This window comes from Triticum dicoccoides, chromosome 4A (assembly GCF_002162155.2).
Source record: "Triticum dicoccoides isolate Atlit2015 ecotype Zavitan chromosome 4A, WEW_v2.0, whole genome shotgun sequence".
NCBI classification, from domain to species: domain Eukaryota; kingdom Viridiplantae; phylum Streptophyta; class Magnoliopsida; order Poales; family Poaceae; genus Triticum; species Triticum dicoccoides.
This window is the reverse complement of record NC_041386.1, coordinates 118,321,991-118,333,765: the sequence shown is the minus strand read 5'-3', so window position 1 is coordinate 118,333,765 and position 11,775 is coordinate 118,321,991. Positions and strand designations below refer to the sequence as shown.

The window sequence follows — 11,775 nt, the reverse complement described above, 5'->3', positions numbered from 1 at the left end:
GTAGGTATAGAGTATAGATTCGTTTATGGACGCGTAGTATGTGAGCGCGAGCACACTGGAGCTCGGTATCTGTCCGCTCGTTCCAGCTTTGCGATTGGAGATATTCAATGCGTTGACAGGCTGAGGGACCCATCTGGTATAGATAATTCGTGATACGGGCCTGTTAGGTGGGCCATGTTTGCACGGACGTTTGTGCTCCATGGACGGCGCGGGTCAGAGCCGTGGCTCGAGATGTCGCCGGCTTCCTGATCCGTGGATCAGAATTGTTGCTTTCCGGTGACGCCCGCAGTGGGTGCAGTTATTGCGGCTGTGAATGGGCACGAGCGACTATCTCCTACCTCTTCTCCTTGGATCTTGCATTCTTGAGAAAATGCGAGCCGGTGGAGAAAGTTCTTTCTAGAAGGCGAGTGGCAGATCCGGCAACTATGGAGTTCTTGATGCAGCCGATAAATAGGTATGGGTCTGTTCGCCCTTGATGATTGTTCGTCAATTTCTAGACTTATGATTCGCATTTGATCTGATTAGTCTGCAGGCTACTTGGTGGAGTAGCAGAACTCTGCTCGAGGTCAACCAGAACAACATCCCCATGAGTCCCCTTCATTACCCTGTGATGACGCCGCCGGTGGTCGAGGTGTCGGCCGTGACGGCTTCAAGTGCAGATGCGCAGCTTTGTGCTCCGGAAGCTGCTCCAGGTGCAGGTAGTGCAGAGAAGCCTCAAGGTCCAGAGAACTCCATAGAACCTGTTGGCCCGAAAACTCCTGGCTCGACTAAAAGGTATGAAGTTATGGATTGAGATAATTTTAATTTCCGTTTTAGCACTGAGTTGAAATAAAGTCATTTGGTAAAAAATGTAAGTACGTATGATAGAAGTAATTTGAATGGATATGGAGTGATTTTAGTGAATATTCTGTGGACTACTGAATTTTGTAGTTTGGGTAGTTTGTCATGAAAAATTTGTATTGTAAACAACTTTGTGCTTGATTGTTAGCGAACCAGAATGAAAAAATGTACGCCGAAATTGAGCCTGGTAAATAATTGAATTCAGTCCTGTTAGGATCTGCACTGGCTGCTCAATATGTCAGGCTATGCAACATTCCTGTATATTTGTACTACATTTTCAAATACCATGTATCATCATGAGAACTAAATATAGATGATTATTTAGCTTGTCGTCTGAACATTAAACTTAATTTTGTTTTGCTTGATGAGAGTCGGTCGCATCGAAACTGGTTTGATGTTTATTGTGTGAACATTATAATTATTTTTGTTTTGGTTGATGTCGTTCTGTGGCATCAATCCGGGCCTGTTCTTTACTGTGAGAATATTATAACTAATTTTGTTTTGCTTGGTTTCATCCCGTTGCATTAATCTAAGATGGGACTGACTACGTGCACTAATCTTCATTATTGTACAGAGTGCGTATTGGGGCTGCTAAATTAGTTAGAGCCCCTTGCACTGGCAGGATATTAGCCCTGGAAAAAACAATCCGGCAGTTTGCTGAGCAGCCTGTTGACATTGTCATCGTGCCAAAGATAGGAACAAGCTTGGACACACTTGGCGAGACACAAAAAGGATTCGGCATTACGTATGGAAAAAGCAGGCTGAATGTGAATCGAACAAAACGCATGCAGGAGATAGTATGTGGCTGTGCGGTATGCCTGCTTCTGAAGAGCTTTTCCATGGTTTTTTATGACCCACTCAACATTGTGTTGGACTTTACTTAACTTCATTGATCAAATTACCTGCAGTCTAATGTGGGCTAGTGGTAACAGGAGGTTGCAGTACATGTTCTTGAGACATGTTATGACGTTTGATACAACGTACTGGACAAACCTTTATGACATGCCATTTGGTCTTTTATGGGTGTTAACAATCATTTTTAGAGCATTATCCTAGCTGGAGTGCTAGTTCGCGATGAGAAGGTTGAGACATTTGAGTGGGTTTTTGCGGAATTTATTATGATGATGGGTGGGGCTGCACCGCAAACAATACTGCCAGGTAACAATCTATGGCTGTTTGCTCAATTAATAATGGACTGTGCTAACGGCCATACGTACGGACTATAAGTGATAGATCCGCACGATTCATCTATGATCGTTCGGAGTGCTGTTGCTGAGTGTTGATTTCTTTTTCAATACAAGAACAAACACATTCAGTCCAATCTTTTTCCTAATAGCTGCATACATGCATATAGGACAAAACTGCTGATGTCATCGAAGATTCCATCAAATTTAAAACTTTAAAATGTTTTATAGGTCAAACCGTCGCTCCGATTGAAAAACTGTTTTCACATAAAAGATTTGTCGCGACGATACCTTCGAAACTAGATCCAATGTTGGTATATTTCGACGACTTTTTTTTGGGTCAAAAGCTAAAGTAAGTTATCACCTCTATGGTACATCAGTTACCATCCTGTTTACATAGAAATCACCGGGGCATAATAATGGCTCCTCCAAGATTCTCTCCACATGCAAATGCATTAGAGCACATGAAAGCAGATGTCATTGTAGATTTTCGCTATTTCAAAACTGTAAAAAAAATATAGATCAAACTGTCGTTTCTGATTGAAAAATTGTTTTCACATAAAAATTTGTCGCAACGAGAACTTTCAAACTACATCTTATGTTGGCATGTTTTGATCACTTTTTTGGTCAAAAAGTTACCATAAAGTTATCAGTTATGTTATACGTATATTAACATGTTATTTGTGCAGAAGTGACCGGAGCTGTGTTTTCAACGACTTCTCCCCCGGGTCAAAGTTATTGTGGTATTTGTACCTAAGTTATCAGCTCGTGGTGCATATATTACCGTGCTATTTTGCATAGAAGTAACCGGGGTATATTTCAACAAATTTTTATTTGGGTCTAAAGTTACCGGGGTGTTTGTACCTAAGTTATCAGGTCTGCGATATGTGATTTACCATGCTATTCACACAAAAACTATCGGGGGAGGGGGTATATTTCACCAACAACCCTCCCCCACCACCATCGCCAAAGGTTACCAGGACTGGGGTACATAAGTTATCAGGTATGCGATGTGTGAGTTATCATGCTATTCACGCAAAAGTTACCAGGAGGATATTTCATCACCCCCCGCTCCCGGTCACCAAAGTTACCAACGCCGGGGGTACTTAAGTTATCAGGTCTGCGACGTGTGAGTTACCGTGTTATTAACATAAAAGTTACCATGGGTATATTTCCCCTAGCCAAAAGTTATCAGGACCGTGTCACATCACTTACAAGGTTTGCAATGTTACCGGGGGAAAGAAGTCCATTTTACTAGTGCCACATCAACAGAGGGAGGAGAAAAACTAGCCAGGGGGGTGTTTTTTCCGGTTTGGGTTTGTTTGGGGGGTAAAAAAAGCCGAAAAATAGATCCCACTTTATTCAGGGTAGTAAAATAGACTTTTTTCATAACGGGGTACAATAAGTTATCAGGTCTATGATGTGTGAGTTACCATGCTATTCCAATAAGCTTACCAGGGGATATTTCATCAACTCCCCCCTCCAATCGCCAAAGTTTTCAGGACTGGGGTACATAAATTATCAGGTCTATGATGTATGAGTTACCATGCTATACACACACAAAAAAATCGACGATGTATTTCATCACACCCCTCCATCTCGCCAAAATTACCTCAGTGTCATCAACTTGAGACTAGTTGGTAAAAATAATCTACTTAAGTGCGGAAAAGATCGGACATTGCAGTAACTTTTGTGCAAACCTAGAAGAGGAGACATGTTAAATAGCCTATTTACTTTCTTCGTTCAAGAAAAGGGAACGTACGTGAGGTGGTTGGCCAGTAGAGTTACCTCATAAGAGGAACAAGGATCGAAACATGTTATGCATATAATCATACTAATAGAGTAGATAAGTCAACGGACTAGAAAAGGACAAGAAAAAAATGCCAAAATGGTAAGAAAAAATAGTGTAAAAAAGGAAAAGAAAGAAAAAGGTTTATTTTTCACCTCACGTTACAGACATGTACAAAAGACTAATGACCTAACTATAAACACAAGCGAATTGTAAACCATGTGGTTACCTACCTCGGTTATCAACCAGGAGGTGTGGGGTTTGACTCCCGCTTCCTCCAAATTTTTACTGTGCTAGAAAAATGCGGGAAGTTGATCGAGAGGAAAAAACGGGAACTTCGGTCGCGGGAGAAGTGGATCGAGAGAAAAACGGGAACTTCGGTCGCGGGAGAAGTGGATCGAGAGAAAAACGGGAAATAGCGAATCGTGCGGATCTATTCTTAACGTCCAGTCGACTGTAATTTAGCTTTATCGATTAATGGTATCCCCAGCATGTTGTGTACTCTAAGAAGATCGACTTCTGTGCTAAGTTTCACAAGGTTGTTAATCATATGCTCACCATAGATGCGTTTGAGAAGGCTTGGAAGTTCCTTGTAGAGAAATACAAACTAAAGAACAATGCATACATGACACAATTGTATGAGATACGGCACAAGTGGACGAAGTCTTACTTCACAGGTGTGTTTTGTGCTAAGATGACCAGTACGCAGTGGAGTGAGAGCGCTGACCATATGCTGAAAAAATTTGTGTCTCCTGGCTGTCCCATGCATGTGTTTGTGAGGAAGTACATGAGACTGCTGTTTGATAGGGAGTCTGAGGAAAATTATAAGGAAAACCGAACAAAAATTACAAGATACTTACTAGAAAAAAGGAAAAGTTTTTTTCTAAATAATGAAAAGTAATTGTCTGACGACATCAAATTGTTGATTTTGCAGGGCAGGCCACTTATGTGAGCAAGCATGGCAACCGAAAGACATGCTGGCAAGATATATACCAGAGCTATGTTTGGGCAATTTGGCCATATACTATAAGAGTGTGGTGCATACCAGATGGAGGAGATCGAAACAGGTAAAACATATGTTGCGAATTTGAATGTGAATGCAGGCAGTTTGCCCACATGGGGTTGCTATGCAGCCATGTACTGAAGGTAGTCCTGAACTGTTAATTATGCAATTAAGATTTATGTGAAAATTGTTCATGATTGCTCTTGAATCATTTGATGAATGCAGACTAATTCGATACAGGTACAGAAATCCCAAAGAAGCATATAGTAAAAAGATGGACCAGAGATGCACGGGATATCCTCCCGCCTAACCTGACACAGGTACTAGCTGAGGGACCATGCTCAACAAAACCCATTTAGTTACAGGCATTTCAATATGTATATGCATGCGATGGAGCTTGTGCGCATGGAGGACAGCAGTGTGAAAGCATATGAGCATGTAATCTCCTTGTTCAAGAAATATGCTGCTGAAATGAAGCCGTTTACAGAGATTGGGAGGCCTACGACAAGTAGGGAGAAGGCGCCCTATGAAGGTTTAAGTAGCGCACAAAATTCTGCAATATAAGTCGGAGGCAAGGGCACAAACGAACAACCTGCCCTGATCAGGCAGATGTTCCAAAGCAGCCTCGTAAGCCAGCCAGATGCAAAAAACTGTGGTGTTGAAGGTCGCCGCAGGAACAACTGTCACATAGCAGCTGAACTAGGACTCAAATAATTGATGCGAGTGATCAAGTTTTCTGGTTGTAGAACTATGTTAGACAGATGATACTAAGTTGTCTGGTTCCTGTAAAAACAAAATCTTGAGCCTAGATGAACATAACATGTGTGTTAGCAGAGTACCAAAAGAATAGTTTCAGTTCTAGCATGCTAGATAGGACATTTTCAGACTTAAAAATATTGCTTGCTGTTGCTGATGCTGTCGTTCTTTAACGAGAAAAACAATGGTTTCTTTAGGATGACTACATGTATGGTAGTGATCTTCAGGTGGTGATGATACCCTGTTTCCGAATTATTAGTGTTTGATTCACTGTCTATATTCAAGAAATGTGATGTTCAGGTGGGGTTGATCTCATGTTTCATGGTAATTACTGTATTATATCTGGTAGATGAGTAGATATGTTGTGTGTCTAGATGAACTTTGATCCCAGGTTTTGAGGTGCTGCCATATACTCCCTCCGTTCCAAATTACTCGTCGCGAAGATACATCCATTTTCGCGACGAGTAATTTGGAACGGAGGGAGTATGTTTTATATCAGAGAACTTTTGACATGTGCTTTCAGAAACCAAATACCGCTGCATGTCATTGTTTGCTTGCTGAATAGTTGGGCTAGTTAATGCAGACATGTTGTGGAACGAATTTCTGGGACTAATTCGAGTTGATTCAAACACTGGTCTACGAGGGGGTGGGTTGAATCTTGAAGAATAAGAAGAGAGCGGAGCCGTCCAGAGAAAGATTGGTAGTTTTTCTTTTTTGAGGCTAGGAAGATTGGTAGGTCCAACGGTGGTTTGTAGTAAATGGGTTTGCCGGTCCATATTAGACCAGAATCTTGGCTGAGACGGCCCACATCGTGTATCTCCTTCTGTCCCGTCATAACGATACGTGACGGGGTTAATTGAACGGCATTTGACTTGTGGGCCTTATGCCTGTACCAGTACCTCTGGTTGCATCGATCGCGAGATGAAGTAGTGGTACAGATTTCGGGATCACTGCAGCTTGGGCTCACATGAGCACATTCGTTTATATTGCATCTTTCATCCTATTGATACTTAGGCCTTAATTGGATTGTTGTTTCCAGCGTTTTTATCCCTGTAAAATATGCAGACCACGATCCGCCGTTTTGATTCTCAGATAGAATTTGCACACGGCCGGTAAGATACACTTGTAAAACAAATACAGGTGTACAGAAATACACCGATTCCAAGCAGGGGCTTAGAGTCATTTCCCTGTTCCAAAGAAAAGGTAGTGGGTTTACGCGTGGCCACGGGAGAAAGGTCTGTCCTCTCTCTCTCCGGGACTTCGACGGCGAAGAAGAAGAAAAGGAAGAAGAAGAGCGACGCAGCGAGCACCTGCCTGCCTACGGCGGCCAGACGCTAGGGGAGCTGCGTCCGAGACTCTGATTCTTCACCGGCGATCCGCAGCGCTCACCGCAGCCGTAGCATGAGTTGGCGGCCGCCGATCTCGCCTGGCCGCCTCCTTCTCGTCGTCCAATTCGTCGCCCTCTGCTCGATTCCTGGTGAGATCCGGCTCTTACCTCTCCCAATACTGCTTTTTTCTTCGGATTTAAGCAGTCAATCTTTCCGCGTGGACATTTGACCGAATCTAGTTTACCTTTTTTTTTACGGGCAGTTTACCCTATTTTGTCCGTGGAGAGTGGTTGCTTCCATAGGAAACAGCCCATTTTTAATCTGTATGTATTATTCGAATGCGTTGGCGGCTTGCTGAACAAGTTGGCTGCAATCTAAGCGCTTACCAGTTCATCAACTTGACTTCTATTGGCGATGTCGTGCGGGAGAGGGCAGTAGTGATTTATAGAGCCTTGAAAGCAAGTGTTATGACAAATAATACTATTTGGATGTTCTGCTGGTTTGATTTGGATTGTCCTAGTCCAGCAATCCTTAGCGTGGCCCCGTTTCGGTTCCACCATGAAAAAATATTTGGTTAGGCTTCATAATTAGTTTGTTTTCTATCAGTATAACTCAATGCAAATCATAAGTCAAACCATCATATTCTGTGCCATTTCCATATTCTTGGCAACTCTGCTATGGAGTTATGTGAGCACATTAGTCTAGTGAAAGTAGGATTATCACTAGTTTTCTATCTGTAGAAACGAGGATTGTTACTAGAAATAAAATCTCATGCTCCGGTTGTTGAACATTTGTTGGAGCTGGTGGTAGTTGTTCAGCTGAGGGTGTCTTTTTAGATAGGGATCAATATGTACTCGGAGCAGTTCTTGACCGTGCTTTCTAATTAAACTGGGTTACATCCTGTTGAGGGGATATCTGGTGCTTCCTTACCTTACAGTGGTTCCGTTCTACCACCAAAAAACATGAAAAGGTCTGGACGTCTGGTGAAAAATGAGAACATCGATTCGATACAAGATTCATCTATGATGCCACACAATTTGATCCACACGCCGAGAAACAAGAATGACAAATTCTGCTCTGGTAGTAGCCAATTCAAATTCAGAGGTGAAAATAGTTTTGTGCATTATTAATATTAACAGCAGAATTTCTCATTTTTGTTTCTTCATGTGTGTATCTATTTTGTTTCTTGTAACTTTGTGGCATCGTAGTTGAACCTTGTTAACATAGTTTTCTTATGACCTTTTTTTTCCTTTGAAATGGGTTCTTATCACTTTCTAGTGGTGCTTCTCATATTGGTAGCATGGGTGTGCTTTATGAGGAGGAAGGACTGGGTATGTTCTCACTGCCTATGGTATAAAAATGTGCTGTGTTTGACCATGTGAAGCAGTGGCTGGTGTGTTGAGTATAAGACTTGGGGTGAGTTTCTATTGTGCCAGTAACTTGAGTAATAGATTGTATTCTCAGTATGATAATATCTCAAGTTGCGCATTAGACTAACACAAATATCATAGAAAAGAGGTATTGATTGATTGATTGATTAGACTGTCTCTGCTACTGTATTACATAGCATACTCATGTTAGTAACCTACTGAATAAGCTTTAGAAAAACATAAAGGTAAAGAAAGAAAAGAGCATAGTCAAAGCCTTGTACTTCTTACATTGAATACTGGATAGTAATCCTTGTGTGATTCGAGTTGAGAAAAAATTGTAGGGGAAATACCATATGAATTATGAGTATACCCTTGCTGAAGTGGGAATGCATAGAACTAAAATTCATGTATGCTTTCTCTGTTGCATTTTTTGTGTTCTCGTGTATGTAGTTGAACAGGATATAATATTTGATAATATTTCTTCTATTGCCGTTAATAATTCTTTGTGCACGACTGATTATGCATAATTTGCAGGGGCTTTTTCTTCGAGGCTTGTCACACTTGATACCATTGATATATTTACCACTAATGAATGGTTCTCCAGACCAACTGTGTTTTTCCGCTGCAGTGGAGATAACCAGACATATTTGCCTGACGTGAAGGAGGCAAATTTGATATATACCTTTAAGGGTGGAGAATCATGGCAGGTCAGTCTAACTTTTACTTAAGATATTGGTGGCTTCCTCTCATTTGGTTCACACCTGATACTGGTTTTCAGTAATTGTGGTGTTTGCGTTTATCTTCTTTACTAAGCACTGAATTCCTTACTACATCATGTTGTGCAGCCCTTAACGGAACTTCCAGAAAAGAAGTGCAAGCGATGTGGTTTGTACGAACAGGATATGTTTAGAAATGATGTGTTTGATGAATGGGAGCTGTGTTCTAGTGACTTCAAAGATGGCAAGTACACACACTTCAAGGAAGGGCAGTTCAATGCGACCTTCCTGTGCCCAAACTGTACTGTCTCTGTTGGTACGGCTCATATTCAGTACCTCTAGTTTCTGTTCTTCAAAACTTCCTTTATATGATTTGTGGTTGCTTTTTTCTTATCATGGTAACAACATTGCAGCATATTTGATGTCGAGTTTGCTCTGTTGAATTGATAGATTGTTAACGATATGCTTTATGTGTTTGAGGTCTACATGGCTATTGCTCAAAGATTTTTGTTTCTCTACCATTGTCAGGTGATGCTGCAGCCCATCACTCTAGCTCAGAGGTGGAAGCCAAAAAGACATCTGTTGCTGTTACCATAATAGTAAGCGTTCTCGCTTCCGTTATCGTCGTCCTCGCCTTGTTCGGAGCCTACAAGTACTGGCTGAAAAAGAAGAGGGAGCGGGATCAGTTACGATTTCTCAAGCTCTTCGAGGAGGGAGACGACATGGACGACGAGCTGGGCCTGAGCAATGAACTCTAAGATAGCGAATACAGTCTGACGCCCTGATCTCCAATCATCCCAGATTAGTTCACGTCGCCGTGTATAAAATGTTCTTCTTCTTTCCATTTCTCTTTTCAGTTTTTAGCTTCAAATTTTTGTGATGTACAGCACCTCCACGGTTGAAAGACACAACTCTGACAGCAACAGAACAACTCTTTCGATTCGTCGCGCTTTTCCCCCTCATAAGATCTGGCAACGGTTAGCGTTGCTTATTCAGTTATGAGTGGGTCATCACATGTCAGTCTTCATTGTATCCCTCGCATTTCCCCTGTCGGATTACAATGCTTACCAGGGTAGTCACCGGCGATCAGCTGGCCAACGAGGCTCTCCAGTGCCGCCGGCTCTACTGCTGGCTCGAAAACCTCAGCATGTGCAAGAAAACGATCTCGAGAAATACATACAGTTGGGTAGATTCTTTTAGCTCCGCTATTCGAGGCGAGCTGATCATACGTCGGGTCGCATTAGGAACTGAAAGCTGCACGTTCCTCATGCTACGGGCAACTGTGCACTGTTAGCTAGTAACTATAAGCTAATTATAAGGCCCCAAAAATGTGTAATCACCGAAGTCGTTGTAGTATAGTGGTAAGTATTCCCGCCTGTCACGCGGGTGACCCGGGTTCGATCCCCGGCAACGGCGCTACCTTTTTTTCAAAACCTTTTGCATTGTTTTCTTGTGTATCAATTGAACTTGTTTTCGGTTTTCTTCTTTTTTATGAAAGGGCATTTGTATTGCCCCAAATGCTAAAATGCGTTATGCACTTTCTTTGCACAACACACTCGGGCGCTTGGACACATCGCACTATTGGACGGCACAGACAGTTTTTTTAAAAGTGCCCCACAACCATCTCCCGCATTTTTCTCGACTCTGCTAGGGTTTCATTGACGAACTTGCATGAAAAGGAGAACAGGGAAGGAAAACGACGCAAGCGAGTGGGGGAACAGGAAGGTCAGGGCGCAATCGCGGTTGTCCGACGCGAAGCTGAATTCAATAGCGCTCCTTTTTTTTTACCTTTGCATTGTTTTCTTGCGTACCAATTGAACTTGTTTCTGGTTTCCTTCTTTTTACGAAAGGGCATTTGTATTGCCCCAAATGCTAAAAGGCGTTGTGCGCTTTCTTTGCATAGCACTTTGGCGCTTGGACACATCGCATATTGGGCGGCACATGCAGTTTTTTAAGCATGCCCCACAACCACCTCCCACATTTTTCTTGACTCTGTTAGGGTTTCACTAACAAACTTGCATGAAAAGGAGAAGAGGGACGCGATTGCGGTTGTTTGAGGCGAAGCTTCATTCAACGGTTGCGCGGCTAGGACTGCAAGAAAAGCTCAATGCTCACGAGCCTTTGAGATTGACTCGTACTTTTGCTCTACTCAAGATGGACTCGAATATAAATGAGTTGTGTATGAGCACTTTATTTAGCTTGATCGAGAAAGTAGTCGATCTTGAGCCAACACTGGCTCCCTCGATTTTTGCTCGATATCATGTAATTACATAAAATAATCTTGATATGTATTAAAAGAAAATAGGATAATTTATTGCCATATATATTGTGTATGATTTTTCTCCATTTTATCACTAGAAAGCATGGAAGCTTAATTAAGCATGAAGACAAATCAGCCTCAATATGTGTAAATATCTTGTTATTTTTTTACCAAAGTTTGAGAGCAGATGCACCTTCATTTTCTTCCCATTCTAGTTCATCCATGATATCTTGCTATTAAGTACTAGTTTTCAGTTGGCAGAGAATACGTCATATTTTATAATTGTTTTTTATGTTGTGTTGTGTTCTATCTTGTTGGAAAAGTTGGCTTAGATTATAAAGAAAAACATCTTATTTAGCTCAAAACTATCTAGATAGACTCGAGGTCGTTACAAGCTAATCATAAGTTACTTTCTATACAACTCGATCTTGAGCTTTGCTCAGTTTGTGCTTGCTCAAACTTTAGCATAAATTGATGTGAGCCTAGTCCAACTCACTTGAACTCGACTCATTGGCAGCTCTACGGGGTG

The 11,775-nt window shown here is 41.8% G+C and overlaps 1 protein-coding gene, 1 long non-coding RNA gene and 1 other non-coding gene across 8 annotated transcripts; all 3 read left to right on the top strand.

Annotated features, from left to right (window-relative positions):
* The first annotated feature begins 314 nt into the window (after positions 1-314).
* On the top strand, positions 315-4,761 carry LOC119288758. The gene is made up of 3 exons (XR_005141272.1): positions 315-454; positions 533-774; positions 4,748-4,761. It is a non-coding gene; the product is annotated as an uncharacterized LOC119288758 (long non-coding RNA).
* Positions 4,762-6,738: 1,977 nt separating this feature from the next.
* Positions 6,739-9,981, top strand: LOC119285332. Of its 6 annotated transcripts, none has more exons than XM_037564575.1 (5): positions 6,739-7,049; positions 7,838-8,004; positions 8,805-8,977; positions 9,116-9,302; positions 9,515-9,981. In XM_037564575.1, exons 2-5 carry the CDS (start codon positions 7,863-7,865, stop codon positions 9,742-9,744), a joined length of 732 nt encoding a protein of 243 aa, XP_037420472.1. In that variant the 5' UTR covers positions 6,739-7,049; positions 7,838-7,862; the 3' UTR covers positions 9,745-9,981. The 6 variants fall into 6 exon arrangements, with proteins under 6 accessions (XP_037420472.1, XP_037420473.1, XP_037420477.1 ...); XM_037564576.1 differs by having other exon boundaries at positions 6,740-7,049; positions 7,871-8,004; XM_037564580.1 differs by lacking the exon at positions 7,838-8,004 and adding an exon at positions 8,179-8,231 and having other exon boundaries at positions 6,740-7,049; positions 9,515-9,928.
* A 349-nt stretch (positions 9,982-10,330) lies between these two features.
* TRNAD-GUC lies at positions 10,331-10,402 on the top strand. The gene has a single exon. It is a non-coding gene; the product is annotated as a tRNA-Asp (tRNA).
* The last annotated feature ends 1,373 nt before the right edge of the window (positions 10,403-11,775 follow it).